The 18,230-nt window shown below is 50.3% G+C and overlaps 1 protein-coding gene across 3 annotated transcripts; it reads left to right on the top strand.

The window, feature by feature from the left end:
- The first annotated feature begins 24 nt into the window (after positions 1-24).
- On the top strand, positions 25-18,002 carry ZNF276 (zinc finger protein 276). Of its 3 annotated transcripts, none has more exons than XM_066242453.1 (11): positions 25-428; positions 4,851-5,154; positions 5,518-5,564; positions 5,794-6,109; positions 7,099-7,177; positions 8,395-8,478; positions 14,859-14,969; positions 15,036-15,111; positions 15,374-15,491; positions 17,248-17,347; positions 17,421-18,002. In XM_066242453.1, the coding sequence occupies exons 1-11, from the start codon at positions 339-341 to the stop codon at positions 17,665-17,667; spliced, it is 1,572 nt and encodes a 523-aa protein (XP_066098550.1). In that variant the 5' UTR covers positions 25-338; the 3' UTR covers positions 17,668-18,002. The 3 variants fall into 3 exon arrangements, with proteins under 3 accessions (XP_066098550.1, XP_066098547.1, XP_066098548.1); XM_066242450.1 differs by having other exon boundaries at positions 5,636-6,109; XM_066242451.1 differs by having other exon boundaries at positions 26-428; positions 5,663-6,109; positions 17,421-18,001.
- The last annotated feature ends 228 nt before the right edge of the window (positions 18,003-18,230 follow it).

The following is an 18,230-nucleotide window of genomic DNA, read 5'->3' as shown; positions in this document are numbered from 1 at the left end:
CCACCCGCTTCCCGGGAGCGGAGCGGAGCTGAGCAGAAGGGCGGAGTCGGGCGGGAACGAGCGCGCACCGTCCAGCCGAGCGGACGACAGCTCCGGGCTGAGCAAGACCCAGCGGGGCCAAGCCGCCGGGCACAGCGAGCCGAGCGGGGCCGAGTGGAGCCGAGCGAGGCCGAGCGGGGCCCGAGCAGAGCCGAGAGGAGCGAAGCGGAACGCCGGGGCCGCCGCCATGAAACGGGACCGGCTCGGCCGCTTCCTGTCGCCCGGGGCGGCGAGGCAGCGCGGGGGCTTGGGCGGCGGCCGGACCCGGGGCCGCCCCGCCCGCAGCGGGCCCAGTGTGGATGAGGCGGCTGCCTTGGTGGCTTCGCGGCTGGGCTGGGGTCCGGCGCGGGCTTGCGGGGACGCGGGCGAGGACGGCGTGGACGAGGCGGGTGAGTCCGGTCCGGCCAGCCGCACGGGGACCGCGATCCGCTCGGGGACGGCGAGGACCGCGGCCCCGGGGACCGCTCCCCCGCAGCGTCCTTGGGCGGCTGGAGACGGGCCGGGCCTCGCCGGCGCCCGCGCCCTTGCGGGGGATGTTTCGCAAGACACTGACCCTGCCGACCGCGCGCGGTCATCAGCGCTCCGGTTCTGCAGGCGCCGTGCCTGGGAGTCGGTCCCAGCCCGGCGCTGTGGCCTCTGACCTGCAGGTCATGGCTCTACCGACCCCCGCGACTCAGCGGCCGGCTCGTGACAGCAGAACCCAGGCTTCGGGTGGGAGGCGCCCAGCCCCGCCGGGCGAGGGTTGGTTCTGTGCCCGGTGGTCTGTGCCCGAGCGCGCGCGTGGCCTCCTGTGTGCTCGTGCCCCTCAGCTTCACGCTGCTCTCGTGTCATCCTGGGGGGTTGGGGGGGGGCAGAGGGGGCGGCGGTTTCATCCACCTGCATGCGGCACACGGGGGACCCCGCGAGGCAGAAGGGGCGTGGGGTGGACACCACCCCTTCACGTCTGATCTCAAACAGTGCTAGGGAACGAAGTTTCCAGCTTCCTTTATGAACTTACACAGTTGCGGAGACATTTATTTATTTAAAATGCTTGGATTTAAAAAAATTTTTTTTTTTTACTGATCTGTAATGGACATATAACGTGATGTTCGTTTCAGATGGACAGAATAACGATTCAGTATTTGTATATATTGTGAAATTATCACAGTTTCTGTAGTAGTTAACATCACCTCACAGTGACAACTTTTTTTCTTATGAGGAGAACTTGTGAAATCTCTCTTAGCAACTTTCATACATACAGGACAGTGTTGTTAATTGTAGTCACCGTGCTTGCATCCCCAGGACTTAAGTCTTTTATCAGAGGTCGTTTGTACTTTTTGACCACCTTCACCCAATTCACCAACACCCCCTCCCACCCTGGCAACCACCAGTCTATTCTGTTTATAAGTTTAGTTTGGGGTGTTTCTTCTGTTTTGTTGGTTGGTTGCATATGTAAGATCATATGGTATTAGTTTTTATCTGCCTGACTTATTGCACATTAAGGTCAATCCACATTGCCACAAATGGCAGGATTTATTTCTTTAGGACTAAATAATATTCCATTATATAGGAGTTTATGTAGATATCTGCATACAGATATACATGCACATGCACATGCACATTTTTATCTTTCATCCGTTGATGGACACTTAGGCTGTTTTTAGGTCTTGGCTACTACTTTTTCCAGTAACTGTTTTTGTTTCCTTCATATATATAACCAGAAATGGAATCAGCAGTTCCCTCTTTAATTTTTTTAATTTTTATTTATTGATTTTAGCGAGAGAGGAAGGGAGAGAGAGAGACAGGAACATTCATCTGTTCCTGTATGTGCCCTGACTGGGGATTGAACAGGCAACCTCTGCACCTCGGGACAGGTACTCCAGCCAAGCGAGCTATCTAGCCAGGGCTCCATCTTTAATTTTTTGAGGAACCTTCATACTGTTTTCCATAGTGGCTGAACCAGTTTACATTCCCACCAACAATACTCAAGGCTTCCCTTTTCCTACATCCTCGCCAACACTTGTTATTTGTTCTCTTTTTGGTAGCCATTCTTGCCAGTGTGAGGTGGGATTTTATTGTGGTATGGATTTGCATTTCCCTAATGATTAGTGATGTTGAGCATCTTTTCATGTTCCTTAAATAACATTGTTTCGTCAGTGTAGTTTTGTTATAACTTGGATGAGATGCCATAGGTACTTAACTCTGTTTATATCAATGAGTCTACTGTAAAGTTGGTTTCCTTATATGTCCTTTCGCCATTTCCAAGAACCCAACAACAACATTAAGTGAGAACTTACTGTACTTGGTGGCCATCTATCTGTATGTTTTCTTTGGAAAAATGTTGATTCAGATCTTCTGTCCACTTTTAAATCAGATTTTTGTTTGTTTGTTTTTACAGAGACAGAGAGTCAGAGAGAGGGACAGACAGACAGGAACGGAGAGATGAGAAGCATCAATCATTAGTTTTTCGTTGAGCGTTGCAACACCTTAGTTGTTCATTGATTGCTTTCTCATATATGCCTTGACTGTGGGCATTCAGCAGATGGAGTAACCCCAGCAGACTGAGTGACCCCTTTCTGAGCCAGCGACCTTGGGCTCAGGCCAGTGAGCTTTTTGCTCAAACCAGATGAGCCTGCGTTCAAGCTGGTGACCTAGGGGTCTCGAACCTGGGTCTTCCGCATCCCAGTCCAACGCTCTATCCACTGCGCCACGGCCTGGTCAGGCAGAAATCAGATTGTTTTTGTTTTTTTGCTATTGAGTTGTATGATTTCTTTGTATATTTTGAATAATAACCCCTTAGATACCTGATTGGAAAATAATTTCTCCCATCAGTGGGTTGCCTTTTCATATAGTCAGTAGTTTCCTTGCTGTGCAGAAGCTTTTTAGTTTGATATAGTTCCTCTTACCTTTGCTTTCGTTGCCTTTGCTTTTGGCACCAATTTTTTTTTTTTAATCATCACTGAGACCACTGTCAAGGAGTTTACTGCCTGTGTTTTTTCTGGTAACCTTATGGTGTCAGGTCTTTCAGTTTTGAGTTGATTTTTGTGTATGTCATAAAATAATGGTCTTTTATTTTTCTGCATGTGGCTTTACAGTTTTCTCAACACCATTTATTGAAGAGACTGTCCTTTCCGCATTATATAGTCTTGTCTTCTTTGTCATAGATTATTTGACTGTATATGCATGGGTTTATTTCTGGGCCATCTATTCTTCCATTATGTGTCTGTTTTTATGCCGGTACTATACTACTTTGATTACATGAGCTTTGTAAAACAGTTTGAAATAAGGAATTGCGATACCTCCAGCTTTATTATTCTTTCTCAAAACTGCTTTGACTGTTGGGGGTCTTTTGTGGTTCCGTATAAAATTTAAGATTGTTCATTCTATTTAAAAATGTTGTTGGAATTTTGATGGGGATTGCATTGAGTCTTGGATGGTTTGGGGTAGTGGGGACATTTTAACAACATGAATTCTTCAAATTCACTGAATATTTTTCAATTTATTTGTGTCTTCAGTTTCTCTCATCAGTACCTTACAGTTTTCAGTGTACATGTCTTTCATCTCCACTAAATTTATTTGTAGGTATTTTATTCTTTTTTGATGCAATTGCAAATGGGATTGTTTTCTTAATTTCTCTTTCTTTTAGTTTGTTATTAGTGTATAGAAACACAATTGATTTTTGGATATTGTGAATTTACTGAATTTTTAGTTCTGACAGTTTTTTTGGTGAAGTTTTAGGGTTTCCTTATATAATGACATTTGCAAATACAATTTCACTTCTTTCTTTCCAATTTGGATGCCTTTTGTTTGTGTTTCTTGCCTAATTGCTCTGGCTAGGACTTTCCAATACTATGTTGAATACAGGTGGTGAGAGAGGGCATCTTTGTCTTGTTTCTGATCTGAGAGAAAAGTTTTCAGTTTTCACAATTGAGTATGGTGTTAGCTATGAGCTTGACATGTGCAGGCTCTGTTATATTGATGTATGTCCTCTCTACCCACTTTGATGAGAACTTTTTGGGGTTTTTTTTTTCAAACATTAATGGATGTTGACCTTTGTCAGCTACACTTTCTGCATGTACTGAGATGATGGTATGATTTCTAGTCCTTTATTTTGTTACTGGGGTGAATCACATTGCTTGGTGGATGTTGGACTGTCCTTGCACCCCTGGAATTAGTCCTACTGGATCCTTTCAATGTATTGTTGGATTTGGTTTGCTTGTGTTTTCTTGAAGGTTTTGCATTTATGTTCATTAGAGATATTGGCCTGTAGTGATATTTTTTAAAAAGCTTTAATTTTTTGATTTTAGAGAGAAGGGTGAGGAAGAACCAGAAGCATTAACTCATGGTAGTTGCTTCTTGTATGTGCCTTGACCAGGCCAACCTGGGGTTTCATACCGTTGACCTCAGCACTCCAGGTTGATGCTTCATCTACTGCGCCACCACGGGTCAGGCAATGGCCTGTGGTTATCTTTTCCTGTGGTACCCTTACCTGGCTTTGGTCTCAGTGGAATGCTGGCCTTGTGGACACATTTAGAATTCTTTGAAAGTCTTTTGAGGCCAGAAGGCCCTCCACTGGCCCCATCTTCCCAGAGGCTGTGTGTTCAGCTGGGAGCCCAGAACCTGCCTCTGGCCCAGACACAGGCTTGTGTTGAGGAGTGTGTGTGGGAGGCCGCATGGAGGGTCTTCTCCTCTCAAGGAGCTGGGAGCCTGGTGGAGTATGGGCTCCCCCCCCCCCGGGTCCACGTGGCACCCCTCCTGGGAGCGTGTGTCCTGCATGTGCTGTGCAGCAAGCAGCTTCGCCTGCTGACGTAACATCTCCTGTGCTTGCCCAGGAACAGGCCGGGCTCTTGCCATGGGACACTGCCGCCTCTGTCACGGGAAGTTCTCTGCGCGGAGTCTACGCAGCATCTCTGGCCGGGCACCTGGGCAGAGCTCAGAGAGACCGCCCCCAGGGGAGCGTGTCTTCGTTAGGGACTTCCAGCACCTGCTCGGGGTGGCCGTTCTCCAGGACCCAGCTCTGTCTCAGTTTGTCTGCAAGAACTGCCACGCCCAGTTCTACCAGTGCCACGGCCTCCTCAAGTCCTTCCTGCAGAGAGTCAACATGTCCCCTGCGGGTCCCCGGAAGCCCTGCACACAGTAGGTGCTCCCTTTGTTCCTTTGGGGTGCTCAGCTAAGGCCCCTGTGTGTGTGCTGTGCTGTTCTCCGCAAAGCGAGTGCCTGGAGGGCACCTGTGCAGTGGGGGCAAGGTGTGGGAGCAGCAGATGTGGAAGCCCCAGGGGGCGTGGTGTGGGAGCAGCAGATGTGGAAGCCCCAGGGGGCGTGGTGTGGGAGCAGCAGATGTGGGAGGTAAGGGCCGCGGTGGCTCTGAGGGTAAGGAGGCGGCCATGGAGGGCAGAATCAGCCTGCATGTGGGAGGGGGCAGGTGGAGAGAGCGAGCCTGCACAAGCCTGCACCATGCTCCCTGCAGGGCCCAACTCACACCATGCTGATCCTTTGCAGGGTGGGTGCCCAGCCCCCAGCAGAGGCAGAGGATGGAGCATGTCTTGGTGAGTGCCCCAGAACGTGGTGTGTGGTATGTGGGTGGGCTTGTAGTGGGCTGGGTGCTGACCATCCACAGGACTGCTGTCTCTGTGCCTTTCCTCAGTGGATCTGATCACTTCGAGCGCCGAAGGCCTGCGCGGCTTGGTCGGGTGGGTACATGGACACGCGGCTGGCTGCAGGGCCCTGCCCAGCCTCCAGAGGACGCTGTCCTCCGAGTATTGTGGTGTCATCCAGGCCGTGTGGGGCTGCGACCAAGGCCACGCCTACACCATGAACGCGGACTCCAGCTGCGGGGCTCTCTTGCTGGATAGTGCATTGGCAGTCAAGTGGACGTGGGACAAGGAGATGGCCCCACAGCTTACCCAACACCGGAGGTCCAACCCCACTGGGGCTGCCCCTCCAAGCTCCCAGGGCAGAGTGACCACAGCCTGGGCTGAGACGGAGACACTGCCCGACAGAGACGTGGCCCAGCCTTCTTCAGATGACAACCCTGTGGGGCCTGGGCCGAGCCCTGTGCCTCAGTCAAGCCTCCCCCAGAGTGGGGCTCCAGGTAGGGGGCTCCTCTGGGCTGTTAGACCAGGATTCCTCCTCAGCAGGAAGTGGATGCCCCTATCGTTGTGGGCAGTTGTGGTGGTATCGTGTGGGCATCTGACAGAAGGGGAGCCTGCGGCCCCTGTGCCAGCAGTGTCTGTGGAGGCAGAGGCCCCTGTGCCAGCAGTGTCTGTGGAGGCAGAGGCCCCTGTGCCAGCAGTGTCTGTGGAGGCAGGCTTTTCTGCCGTCCATCCTGCTCAGCCTGCTCAGGCCAGGGGACCGGCGAGAGAAGAATGGGGCCCTTGTTGTGGGGCGTGGGGGAGAGGACAGCTGGTGCCTCTGAGGGTGTTCTGGGTCATGTCCTGGGCCTCCGCCAGAGCCCTGGTGACACCCCAGTGAGACCAGTGTGGACAGGCTCCTCTGCCGAGTGAGGAGAGGAACACAGGCCCTTGTGTGCAGCCTGATCTCACAGCGCCATGGGTGTGGTGCTGTTCACAGGCCAGCTGTCTGCTGCCGTGTGTGCCCCTGTCTGCGTGGGGGTGCTTGGCCCCGAGTGCAAGCCCTCTGCGGCACTTCCACAAAGTTCAGCTCCCAGGATGGCTCAGGGAGGTGGGGATGCTCATGTGCTGGGAGGCAGCGGGGACTATGGGAGCGTCCTTAGGGCTGCACAGCTTTGTAAGTCACATGCAGTGCTTTGAGAACAATGATGTTGCTAATGTCCTGAAATATCCACAAAGCGTGAATCATCCCACCCTGAAAGGGCTGAATCTTAACCTCGGGGGTGGCGGGTGCTCAGCACTGGCTGCCAGTGCTGGATGCGGGTGACCCAGGGCTCAGCTGTGCTGGGACCTTGTGGGGAGAGAGTTGGGAGGTAGGTGGAATTTGGGGCTGGAGGACCCCAGGCTTCCCAACAAGGAAGGCCCTGTGGTCGTACAGGCTATGCCTACTTGCCGGAAGCCCCGCCTGCCCACGGTGTTGGTAACGGGAGCCTTGTCCTTTGTTTCTCAGGGCAGTTGGGTGAGAAGCAGTTTCCATCTTCAACCTCGGATGATCGGGTAAAAGACGAGTTCAGTGACCTTTCTGAGGGGTGAGAGAAGAGTGGGTTTAAACAGCCTAAAATTTCTTCTTGGAAAACCAAACTACCATCCTAGGGGCTTGCTGCCCGTGTCCTGGCCGGGGGTGTTTCCAGCCTTCTCAGTCCTGATCGGGGGCTTCCTGGGTCCCAGAGTGTAACCTGCCCTGATGCAGCTACAGGGGAGCAGGGCCCGGGCGGTGTGGAGCTCCTGGGATGGTCCCACAGGCGTCCTCTGCTGCTGCCCGCTTGTCTCCTCCTTCAAGGCCTGAGTTCTGTGCTAACCCCACGCCTTCCTAGAGCAGAGGGAGCTGGCCTCTGGCCAGGACAGAGTGTAACTTGGGGCTGTCGCTTCTAGGCTGCCCTTGCCTCTGAGCCAAGAACCACTCCCACCCTACCACCCTACCGCACAAGCCATGGCTGGAATGAAGATGAACCCTGTCCATAGAATAGAACAGTTTTTGTTAATTTATTGATTGATTTGAGAGAGAAAGAAATTGATCTGCTTCAGTATGTGCCTTGACCAGAGATCAAATTGGCAACCTTCGCACGTCAGGACGATGCTCCATCCATGGAGCTTGCTTGCTAGGGCGAAGAGTAGAGCAGTTTTTAGTGCAACTCCGGTGGGACTCCCATGGCTCTGTGTGCTAGAAACACCTGTGGGACCAGGAGTGGCTGCAGGCTGTCCTGCCGGCCACCAGCCAGCCTCAGCCTTTCTCTGTCTGATGGGTGGTGGCCTGCAGAAGGCATGGCTGCCAGCCTGGCTGTCTACTAACAGAGTGAAGAGTGGTTCATACTTCAGGATGAAGGTTACAGATGGACAGAGCTTTTCTAAGTCTTCATGACCTTTGAAATGGCTGACAGCTGACCTGTCGCTCAACAGGTGCTCAGTTACAGGTTGAGGCGATGTTCTGAACATCCACTTACTGAGAAGCCCACAGCCTGTGGGGGTCCTCACACCTGCCTGGGCCCACAGAGAGGCTTCTGAGTTTGGGATCCTGGTGTAAGGAGAGCATGGCTTATGGGGGATCGTCATCTTGTTGTGCTTCAGTGACCCTGACTTGTCCTTTCTATTAGGAGACGGGGTCAGAGATTTAGGGGTTATAGGATTCTCCTTTCAGGAGATTTAAACCATGGGATGTGGGGATCCATACGGTGTCTTTAGACAGGAAGTTACACTGAATCTGTCACCCACCCCAGTACTTTGCTAAAGGTTCTCTCTTCTGTCCTAGGGACTTCCTGAGTGAAGATGACAGTGACAAGAAGCAGAATGCCCAGTCCTCAGATGAGTCCTTTGAGCCCTACCCAGAGAAGAAGTAAGGGGACAGCTGGGGTGCAGGTGCCTTGGGCTGGGAGCCATGTCCAGCAGAGGTCTGGGCACTGCCTCTGGACTCCCGTTAGCACATACTTCTTGTGTCCCCCTGCCAAGCCCAGTGCAGCGCGGCTTCTGAGTGAGCTGAGACCTTCCCGGTTCAGCTCTGGGGCCCGGTCCCAGTGTCACTTGTGAGGCAGCAGACAGCCACGTGAGGGTGGTAGGGGCCCCGTGGGCAATGAGCCCGCCTCATTCTGGAGCTCCTTGCCTTCCCTGTGCCGGCCCTGCTTGCAGCCACCCGTCTGGTTGACCTGCCAGCCTCTGACTCCTGCTTTCTTCCTGCTGCCCGGGCTGAGCTTCAGGGGCTCAGGGGTCGGGCCCCGCAGCTGTTCTCAGCTTCCCTGCCGCTTCCTCGCTGAGTCACTTCTCTGACCTTGTCTTTTCAGGGGTTTGTTCTGTCTCTAGTTAGAACGTAGGGTCCTGGCAGCCAGGGCTCCTCCACTTGGGTCAGTTTGCTCCCACCCTGTGTCAGGAACTACCCAAGCCCTTGCTGTTGTTGATGCCCAACATGGATGTCATCCTTCAGCAGTTCACACGATCCGCCAAGAAAACGTAAAGCACAGATTGAGAAGCAATCACAACTTCTTTTCCTTTAAGTTCTGACATGGGTTACGGAGAAACAGGAGGACAACCAGCGACTCTGGGGAGAGATCAGAGTCAGCGAGCTGCACTGAACCCCCGCACGGGCCTCCGTGGCTGCAGAGACCCCCCTGTGAAACCCACGGGCTCTCCATGCACGAGTGGTCTAGGGTGGGAAGGAAATGACCAATCACAGTCACAGTGCAGCTCCGACGGGGTGCCTGTGCCACTCGGAGGTAGAGGCCAGGGAGCAGGGGACACACAGCCTGGTGTCAGAGAGACAAGCAGAGAAGAAGCCTGTGTAGGCATCAAAACAGCTCTTTTAATGTACTCTTTAAAAAGAACAATTATTTATAGTCCTTTTTCTTTTTAAGAGAAAGTAAATTTTTTATTGGTATTACAGCAAAGGCCACATAAAACACACAAAGCCAAAAGGATGTAAAAAGCATACCGAATACAGATGGGGATACCACTATACTAATGTACTAACGAAGACAGTGGTTTTTTTAAGATTTTATTTATTGGTTTTAGAGAGAGAGGCGGGGGGAAGAGCGGAAAGGATCAGCTCGTAGTTGCTCCTTGTACGCGCCTTGATCGTGCAAGTCCAGGGTTTTGAACCGGCAACCTCAGTGTTCTAGGTCACTATCCACTGTGCCATCACAGGTCAGGACTTTTTTTAAATTTGTGGTAAAATACACATAAAGTGGACCATTTTAAAAAAAATTTTTTTTAAGAGAGAGAGAGAGGGGATAGACAGGGACAGACAGACAGGAACAGAGAGATGAGAAGCATCAATCATTAGTTTTTCGTTGCACATTGCGACACCTTAGTTGTTTATTGACTGCTTTCTCATCTGTGCCTTAACCGCAGGCCTTCAGCAGACCGAGTGACCCCTTGCTCGAGCCAGCAACCTTGGGTCAAAGCTGGTGAGCTCTGCTCAAACCATATGAGCCCACGCTCAAGCTGGTGACCTCGGGGTCTCGAACCTGGGTCCTCCACATCCCAGTCCGACGCTCTATCCACTGCGCCACCGCCTGGTCAGGCTAAAGTTGACCATTTTTAAGAGTACACTTTGAGGCATTAAGTACATTCACAGTATTGTACAACAGTCACCAGTATTTCTAAACTTTTCTTCATCCCAAACAGAAACTACCCATTAAGCAATGACTTCTTCCTTCCCCAGGCCCTGACAATCTCTAATCTAGGTACCCATTCTAGGAACCTCATAGAAGTAGAATTATATAATATTTGTCCTTTTGTGACTGGCCTCTCTCAACAGAATGTTTCTGAGATTCACCATGTTGTAGCCTGTGACAGAACTTGATTCCTTTCTATCGCTGAATAACACTGTATTGCTGCATTTTTCAACCTATGTGCTGCAAGAATTTTTAAAACATGCAACACCTATTTACTCAGGGGCACTGATCTCTTTTCCCTTAGATTGCCAAATAAAAAAAATAACAACAGCCCTGGCCAGACAGCTCAGTTAGAGTGTCATCCAGAAGTCCAGAGGTTGCCAGTTCAGTCCCTGGTCAGGGCACAGAAAGGAACAGATCAATGTTCCTGTCCCTCTCTCTTACTAAAATCAATAAATAAAACTTTTATACATACAAAAAAAAAATTTTTTTTTTTTTTCCTGAAGCTGGAAACGGGGAGAGACAGTCAGACAGACTTCCGCATGTGCCCGACCGGAATCCACGCCCACCAGGGGCGACGCTCTGCCCCTCCGGGGCATTGCTCTGTTGGGACCAGAGCCACTCTAGCGCCTGGGACAGAGGCCAAGGAGCCATCCCCAGCGCCCGGGCCATCTTTGCTCCAATGGAGCCTTGGCTGCGGGAGGGGAAGAGAGAGACAGAGAGGAAGGAGGGGGGGGTGGAGAAGCAAATGGGCGCTTCTCCTGTGTGCCCTGGCCGGGAATCAAACCCGGGTCCCCTGCACGCCAGGCCGATGCTCTACCGCTGAGCCAACCAGCCAGGGCTACAAAAAGTATTTATAAAATAAATCAATAAGTAAATTTAAAAAATTTTATGAATACAAAAAGTACTTATAGAATGCTTAATATTTTAAAAATACAATAAGTAAAATTTTTTTTAAAAAAATTAAAAAATGGCCTGACCAGGTGGTGTCACAGTGTATAGAGCGTCGGAGTAGGATGAGGAGGACCCAGGTTCAAGACCCCGAGGTCACCAGTTTGAGCACAGGCTCATCTGGTTTGAGCAAAGCTCACCAGCTTGGAGCAAGGGGTTACTCAGTCTGCTGAAGGGCCGCAGTCAAGGCACATATGAGAAAGCAATCAATGAACAACTAAGGTGTCGCAATGTGCAACGAAAAACTAATAATTGATGCTTCTCATCTCTCTCCCTTTCTGCCTCTCTGTCCCTATCTATCCCTCTCTCTCTGTCTCTGTAAAAAAAATAAAATTAAATTAAAAATTAAAAAATGACAACAGCCAACATAATAGCCATCCAGTGTGAATGAATCAAAATTATACCTTCTTTGCGCTCAGAATTTTAGTAGTTTATGTGCCATAAGATGGAAAAGGTTAAAAATCACTGCTGTATTATATGGCTAGAGCATATTTTGTTGATCTATTCACTGTTTTTGGTTTTCACCTTTTGGTTATTGTTAGTAATGCTCTGAACACTGAGTCCTGGTGTTGAATTCTTTGGGTAGATACTCAGAAGTAGGACTGCTGAGTCACGGGGTAATATCACGTCTTACTTTCTGAGGAGCTGCTGTAGTCAGTTTTCACTGCACATTTATATTCCCACCAACAGTGCACAATTGTTCCAGTGTCTCCAAATCCTTGAAACATTGTTTTCTTTTCCTTTTTAATAGTCATCCTAATGGGCAGGAAGTGGTATCTCGTCATTCTGACTTGCATTTCTCTACTGGCTAGTAATGTTGAGCATCTTTTCACATGCTTATATCTTCTTTGGAGAAATGTCTGTTCAAGTCCTTTGCCCATATTTTAATTGGGTTGTCTTTTTGCTCTTGAGCTGTAGGCTAGTTCCTCCTATTCAATGGGTCATTCTACTCTCTTTATAGTGTCATTTGGTGCACAAAAATTTTAATTTTGAAGTCCAGATTACCTATTTTTACTTTCACTTCCTGTGCATTTGTCATATTTAAAAAACCATTGCCACCTGACCAGGCGGTGGTGCAGTGGATAGAGCATCAGACTGGGATGCGGAAGGACCCAGGTTCGAGACCCTGGGGTTGCCAGCTTGAGTGCGGGCTCATCTGGCTTGAGCCAAAAGCTCACTAGCATGGACCCAAGGTCACTGACTCGAGCAAGGGGTTACTCAGTCTGCTGAAGGCCCGTGGTCATGGCACATATGAGAAAGCAATCAATGAACAACTAAGGTGTCACAACGAAACACTGATGATTGATGCTTCTCATCTCTCTCCGTTCCTGTCTGTCTGTCCCTATCTATCCCTCTATCTGACTCTCTCTGTCCCTGTAAAAAAATTAAAAATAAAAAGAAACCATTGCCAAATCCACAATCATGAAGATATCCCTGTTCCCTTCTAAGAGCTTTATAGTTTTAGTTCTTACATTCAGGCCTTTGATCCGTTTAGTTAATTTTTGTATGTGGTGTGTGTTAGGGGTCCAGCTTCCTACTGCTTGTGGATATTATCCTTTTCCTACATTGTTAGAGACTGTCCCCACTGAATGGTCTTGGCAGCCTTGTCAAAAATCAGTCTGTACTTGGGAGGGTGTTTTCTCAGTTTTCAGTCGGTCTACATGTCTTTATGCTTGTCCCATACTGTTTTGATTATTCTAAATTTGTAGTAAATTTTGGAATCAGGAAGTGTGAGCCCCCAGCATTGTTTTTTAAAATTGTTTTGCTTATTCAGCATCCCTTGAAATTCAGTGTGACACTTAGAAATTTTTTCCTCTGCAAAAATCACCATCGGGATTTTATTAGGAATTGCACCTGTAGATTGTTTTGGGAGAAGCATTACCATCTTAATATTGCCTTCTTCTTTTTTTTTTTTTTTTTTTTCATTTTCTTTTGTATTTTTCTGAAGCTGGAAACAGGGAGAGACAGTCAGACAGACTCCCGCATGCACCCGATCGGGGGATCCACCCGGCACGCCCACCATGGGGCGACGCTCTGCCCACCAGGGGGCAATGCTCTGCCCATCCTGGGCGTCGCCATGTTGCAACCAGAGCCACTCTAGAGCCTGAGGCAGAGGCCATAGAGCCATCCCCAGCGCCCGGGCCATCTTTGCTCCAATGGAGCCTTGGCTGCGGGAGGGGAAGAGAGAGACAGAGAGGAAGGCGTGGCGGAGGGGTAGAGAAGCAAATGGGCGCCTCTCCTGTGTGCCCTGGCCAGGAATTGAACCCGGGTCCTCCACACGCTAGGCCAACAATATTGCCTTCTGATCCATGAACATGGGATGTCTTTTTATTAAAGTCTTTAATTTCTCTCATCAATGTGTTCTGTAGTTTTCAGTGTATGAGTCTTTCACCTTCTGGGTTAAGTTTATTCCTAAGAAATTTATTCTTTTTGATATAACTGCATGAATTTTTTTAATAGGTCATTTAAAAAAAAAGATTTTTATTGCTATTTTTGTAAGAGAGAGAGATGGGGTGCCAGAAAGCATCAACTCGTAGTAGTTGCTTCTCATATATGCCTTGACCAGGCAAGCCCAGGGTTTTGAACTGGCAACCTCAGCGTTCCAGATTGATGCTCTATCCACTGCGCCACCACAGGCTAGCCGGTGACTGCATGAATTTTAATTTGCTTTTTTGGGTTGCTCGTTGTTACCTTATAGAAATAGGACTGGTATTTATGTTGATTTTTATACCCTGTAGCTTTACTGAATGTATTTTGTATGTGGATTCTTTAGTTTTTACATAGAAGATTATGTCATCTGTGATTAGAGGCAACTTTTCTTCCTTTCTAATGTAGGTGGCTTTTTTTATTATTTTGCCTAATTTCTCTGGCTAGGATACCCAGTGCTATTTTCTTGTTCCTGATCTCAGAGGGAAGCTTCCAGTCTGACCATTGAGGATGATGTCAGCCATGGCTTGTCACATGTGGCCCCAGACACTCCTGTTTTTGACAGAGTTCCTTAAATGTCTGGGTCCAAAGAGGAAAACAAGTGTACGTGACTCTAACCCTTCCATCGACCCTGCAGAAAGAAGCTGCTGCGTCTGGGCTGATGACCCACACTGTTGGGGACGAGCCCTCACACCCACCCTGGCCCCAGCAGCAGAGCTGAGGACCTGGAGGGGCCGCTGGTGGAGCACATAGCTCTCTTCCCAGACACAGCACTTCTTCCTCAGGGACTTCCCCGGTTGCTGTGAGTCTCCCATCAAGGTCCAGAGTTCCTTGTCGATTCTGGCCTTTTTTTATAGCTTAGTGGTTGTTCTAGTGAAAGGACTGACCCCTGAAGCTCCCCTGCTCCACCATTTCCCATGGTGTCACCAAACTGGTTTTGATGTTTAGCATAGGGAGTGAGGCTTCAGTCCTGAAAACCCACTCCTGTAGTTGCTGTGGTCATCGTCCTACATTTGGCCCTCCTGAGGTGGCAATACTGGGCCTGCCTCTTGAGTTGTTCTGGATTCGGTCACAGGGTCCATTTCAGGTCCCTCAGTTAGCATGGGATGGAAGCATGTAGCCCGGGAAACTGGAAAAAGCCCCGCCTCTCCCGTGGGAGGAGAGCACCTGAAGGAAAGAGAGCTGCACACAGAGGTCGGACACACTGCATCTTGCACCGTTTTTCCTTAAGGATCTCTGGAAAGAAGAACGGAAGCAAAGAAGCCAAGAAGCCTGAAGAACCAAAAATCCGGAAAAAGCCAGGACCGAAGCCGGGCTGGAAGAGCAAGCTGCGCTGTGAGAGGTGAGGCCGGGGAGCTGCCCGGGGGCTGTGGGCCAGGCAGCAGCTCCATGGTGCACTCTGTTGCAGGGAGGAGCTGCCCCCCATCTACAAGTGCCCGTACCAGGGCTGCACAGCCGTGTACCGAGGAGCCGACGGCATGAAGGTGAGGCAGGTGCTGTGGGAGCCAGGGGAGGCGCCCGTGAGTCTGGGGAAATGGACACAGAGCAGCCCCACTGTCACCGTGCTCCATGGAGGAGGGTGCACCAGCCTTTGCTCTTGGGAAAGCACCCATCCCGAGTGAGGAATGGCTAGATCTGTTCCTTCAAGGGCGCTGGGCAGGACCCATGGGAGGTGACAGGTGCTGCAGGGTGGGCGAGCTGTTGTCCCAGCTGAGCTGCGCACTCAGGGCCTTGCCCACCCTGCAGAAGCACATCAAGGAGCACCACGAGGAGGTCCGCGAGAGGCCCTGCCCCCACCCTGGCTGCAACAAGGTGTTCATGATCGACCGCTACCTGCAGCGGCATGTGAAGCTCATCCACACAGGTGTGTGCCCTGCCCCTCGCGTGGGAGCAGCTCCCAGGGTCCACGTCTCAGGGCCTCGTGGGCCATGTGTCTATGAGGTGCACAGGACAGCTTAGTTGGTCAGAGTATAGAACTAGCAGCAAAGAAATTCCAGCGCCTTTCTGTACATTTATTGTGGTGGCTTTTAAATTTTTTAAATATATATTTATTTATTCATTTTAGAGAGGGAGAGAACAGAGAGAAGGGGGGTGGAGCAGGAAGCATCAACTCTCACATGCACTTTGACTAGGCAAGGCCAGGGTTTTGAACCAGTGACCTCAGCATTTCCAGGTTGAGGCTTTATCCACTGTGCCAGCACAGGTCAAGCTGTGGTGGGTTATTAAATTGCTTTAAAAGATAGCATGCTTTGGGAATTATAAGAGGAAGCCACATGCATTGTAGAAATGGTAAGAAATAAAAGCAGAGAAGGTAGGCCCTGGCCAGTTGGCTCAGTGGGTTGAGTGTTGGCCTGGTGTGGCATGCAGACGTCCTGGATTTGATATGCAGCCAGGACACACATGAGAAGCGACCATCTGCTTCTCTTCCCCTCCCTCTACCCCTCATCTCTCTTCCCCTCTTATTGGTTCAAGCATGGGTCCTGGCTACTGAGGACAGCTTGGTTGGTCTGAGTCAGCCCCAGATAGGGGCTGCTGGGTAGATCCCGGTCAGGGCACATGCAGGAGTCTGTCTTTCCTCTTCTCACTTAAAAATAAAGGTAAGTGCCCCTAGACACAGCCAGTCAGCACTTGAGGGCCACTTCTTTGCTACATTACAACCCGGCTCACACAGGTTCATCAGTTTCATGGCTTGCCTCCAGTTTTAATGGTGTGACCCATACAACCCACAGATCAAAAAACAGGAGAAGCGCACATACATCTGACTGCCGTGGGGCTGCTTCTGCAGAGGGCAGCTCCCAAACCTGCACTCCACCTGAAAAGACAGCTCCCCATGTCTGTACTGACTAGCTTCCTCACATCGAATATTAAGAGTTTTGCCCATTTTTTAACTTTGTAAAAATGAGCCACTAGAGAAAATTCTATGTGATTTACTTTATATTTGTCCACTCTATTGTTGGGTCGCATTTATTTTCAATGACACCATTTCCCAGAGGTGTTTGCTGTAAGTGTTCTTGTGTGTGTTGGGCTCCTGACATAAAAATCCTGAGTCTTCAAGCTTTGTCTCAGACTAGACACCAGGGGTCACAACGATTAACCATTTTTAAAACTCGAAGACAGAGCACAGAATATCAAGGTGGGCTGCATCTGGACGGGAAAAGCCATCTGAGGCTAGTTCAGATATTGGTAGGTGAGCGGGCAGAATGTGAAATGACGTGTGGCCACTGTCTAGGTGCACATCCAGGGGTGGAATTGGTGGTGGAAAGTGTCACCATTCATGTTCTGATCAAGAGTGTAAGAAACTGATTTCCAAAGTAGGTGCTCCATGGTAGATTCAATGTGGGGGTGACAGTAGTAGAAGCTGAGACCTTACAATGTGACTCTGCTAAGATCCTGTGCTCAGTAAACGGAGACCTTCTGTGATGTTTAAGAAAACAGGCTTCAAATGTGCAGCAGATTTAGAGGGAGCCCCAGCCACAGGTTAGAAGACTCATAACAAATTGTGTCAGCACTGTCTTTCAACTGAGTACAGTTAAGTCAGCAAGTTCCTCTGCTCGGGCAATGAGTGTAGGGATCCCAGGAGGGTGGGCCTTACTGGAGCCTGTGCTCCTGTCTGTCCTCAGAGGTGCGGAACTACATCTGTGACGAGTGTGGACAGACCTTCAAGCAGCGGAAGCACCTCCTTGTTCACCAGATGCGGCACTCGGGAGCCAAGCCTCTGCAGTAAGTGTGGGTCAGGGCTGCTTCGTGGCCACACTGTTGCCCAAGTCCTTGCTCACTCTCCTCTGCCTTCCAGGTGTGAAGTCTGCGGGTTCCAGTGCCGGCAGCGGGCATCCCTCAAGTACCACATGACCAAACACAAGGCTGAGACTGAGTTGGACTTTGCCTGTGACCAGTGTGGCCGGCGGTTCGAGAAGGCTCACAACCTCAATGTGCACATGTCTATGGTCCATCCTCTGACACAGACCCAGGACAAGACCCTGCCCCTGGAGCCACCACCCAGGACCACAGAGAGTCAGGCCGTGAAGCCTGAGCCCACCTGAGGGAGCACCAGCACCTGAACTCACCAGGTGGCGGAGGGGGTTGAACACGACTTGCGTGGCTCCTCCCAGGAGAGCTGCGGCACAGTCTTGCTCGCTCTGGAGAGCCCCACACTGAACCCCACCCTGTGCTGGAAGGCGGGAGGCTCAGTGCCAGGCCCAGGTCACCTTTCTGCGTCCATTCCAGGACCAGCGGTTTCTTTTTCCTATCAATACTGAGCTGGGGGCCAGATGTAAATTTTAAATTGATTCCTGTACCCCACTAAAGCAATCAAAGAGATTTGTAATCCACTTTTTAGTGCAACAAGAGCTCCACATCAGGCTCATAATAAATTATTTACAAAGGAGTGGTGCATCCCTGGCCTGTTGGCTCAGTGATAGTGTCAGCCTGGCGTGTGGAAGTCCCGGGTTTGATTCCCAGCCAGGGCACACAGAAATGTTCATCTGTTTCTCCACCCTTCCCCCTCTCTGTCCTCTCTCTCTCTTTCTCTCTCTCTCTTCCCCTCCCGCAGCCAAGGATCCATTGGAGCAAAGTTGGCCTGGGCGCTGAGGATGGCTCCACAGCA

This window comes from Saccopteryx bilineata, chromosome 9, assembly GCF_036850765.1.
Source record: "Saccopteryx bilineata isolate mSacBil1 chromosome 9, mSacBil1_pri_phased_curated, whole genome shotgun sequence".
Taxonomy (NCBI): Eukaryota; Metazoa; Chordata; class Mammalia; order Chiroptera; family Emballonuridae; genus Saccopteryx; species Saccopteryx bilineata.
Note: the sequence above shows the minus strand (reverse complement) of the source record. Positions and strands in the feature narration are given on the sequence as shown.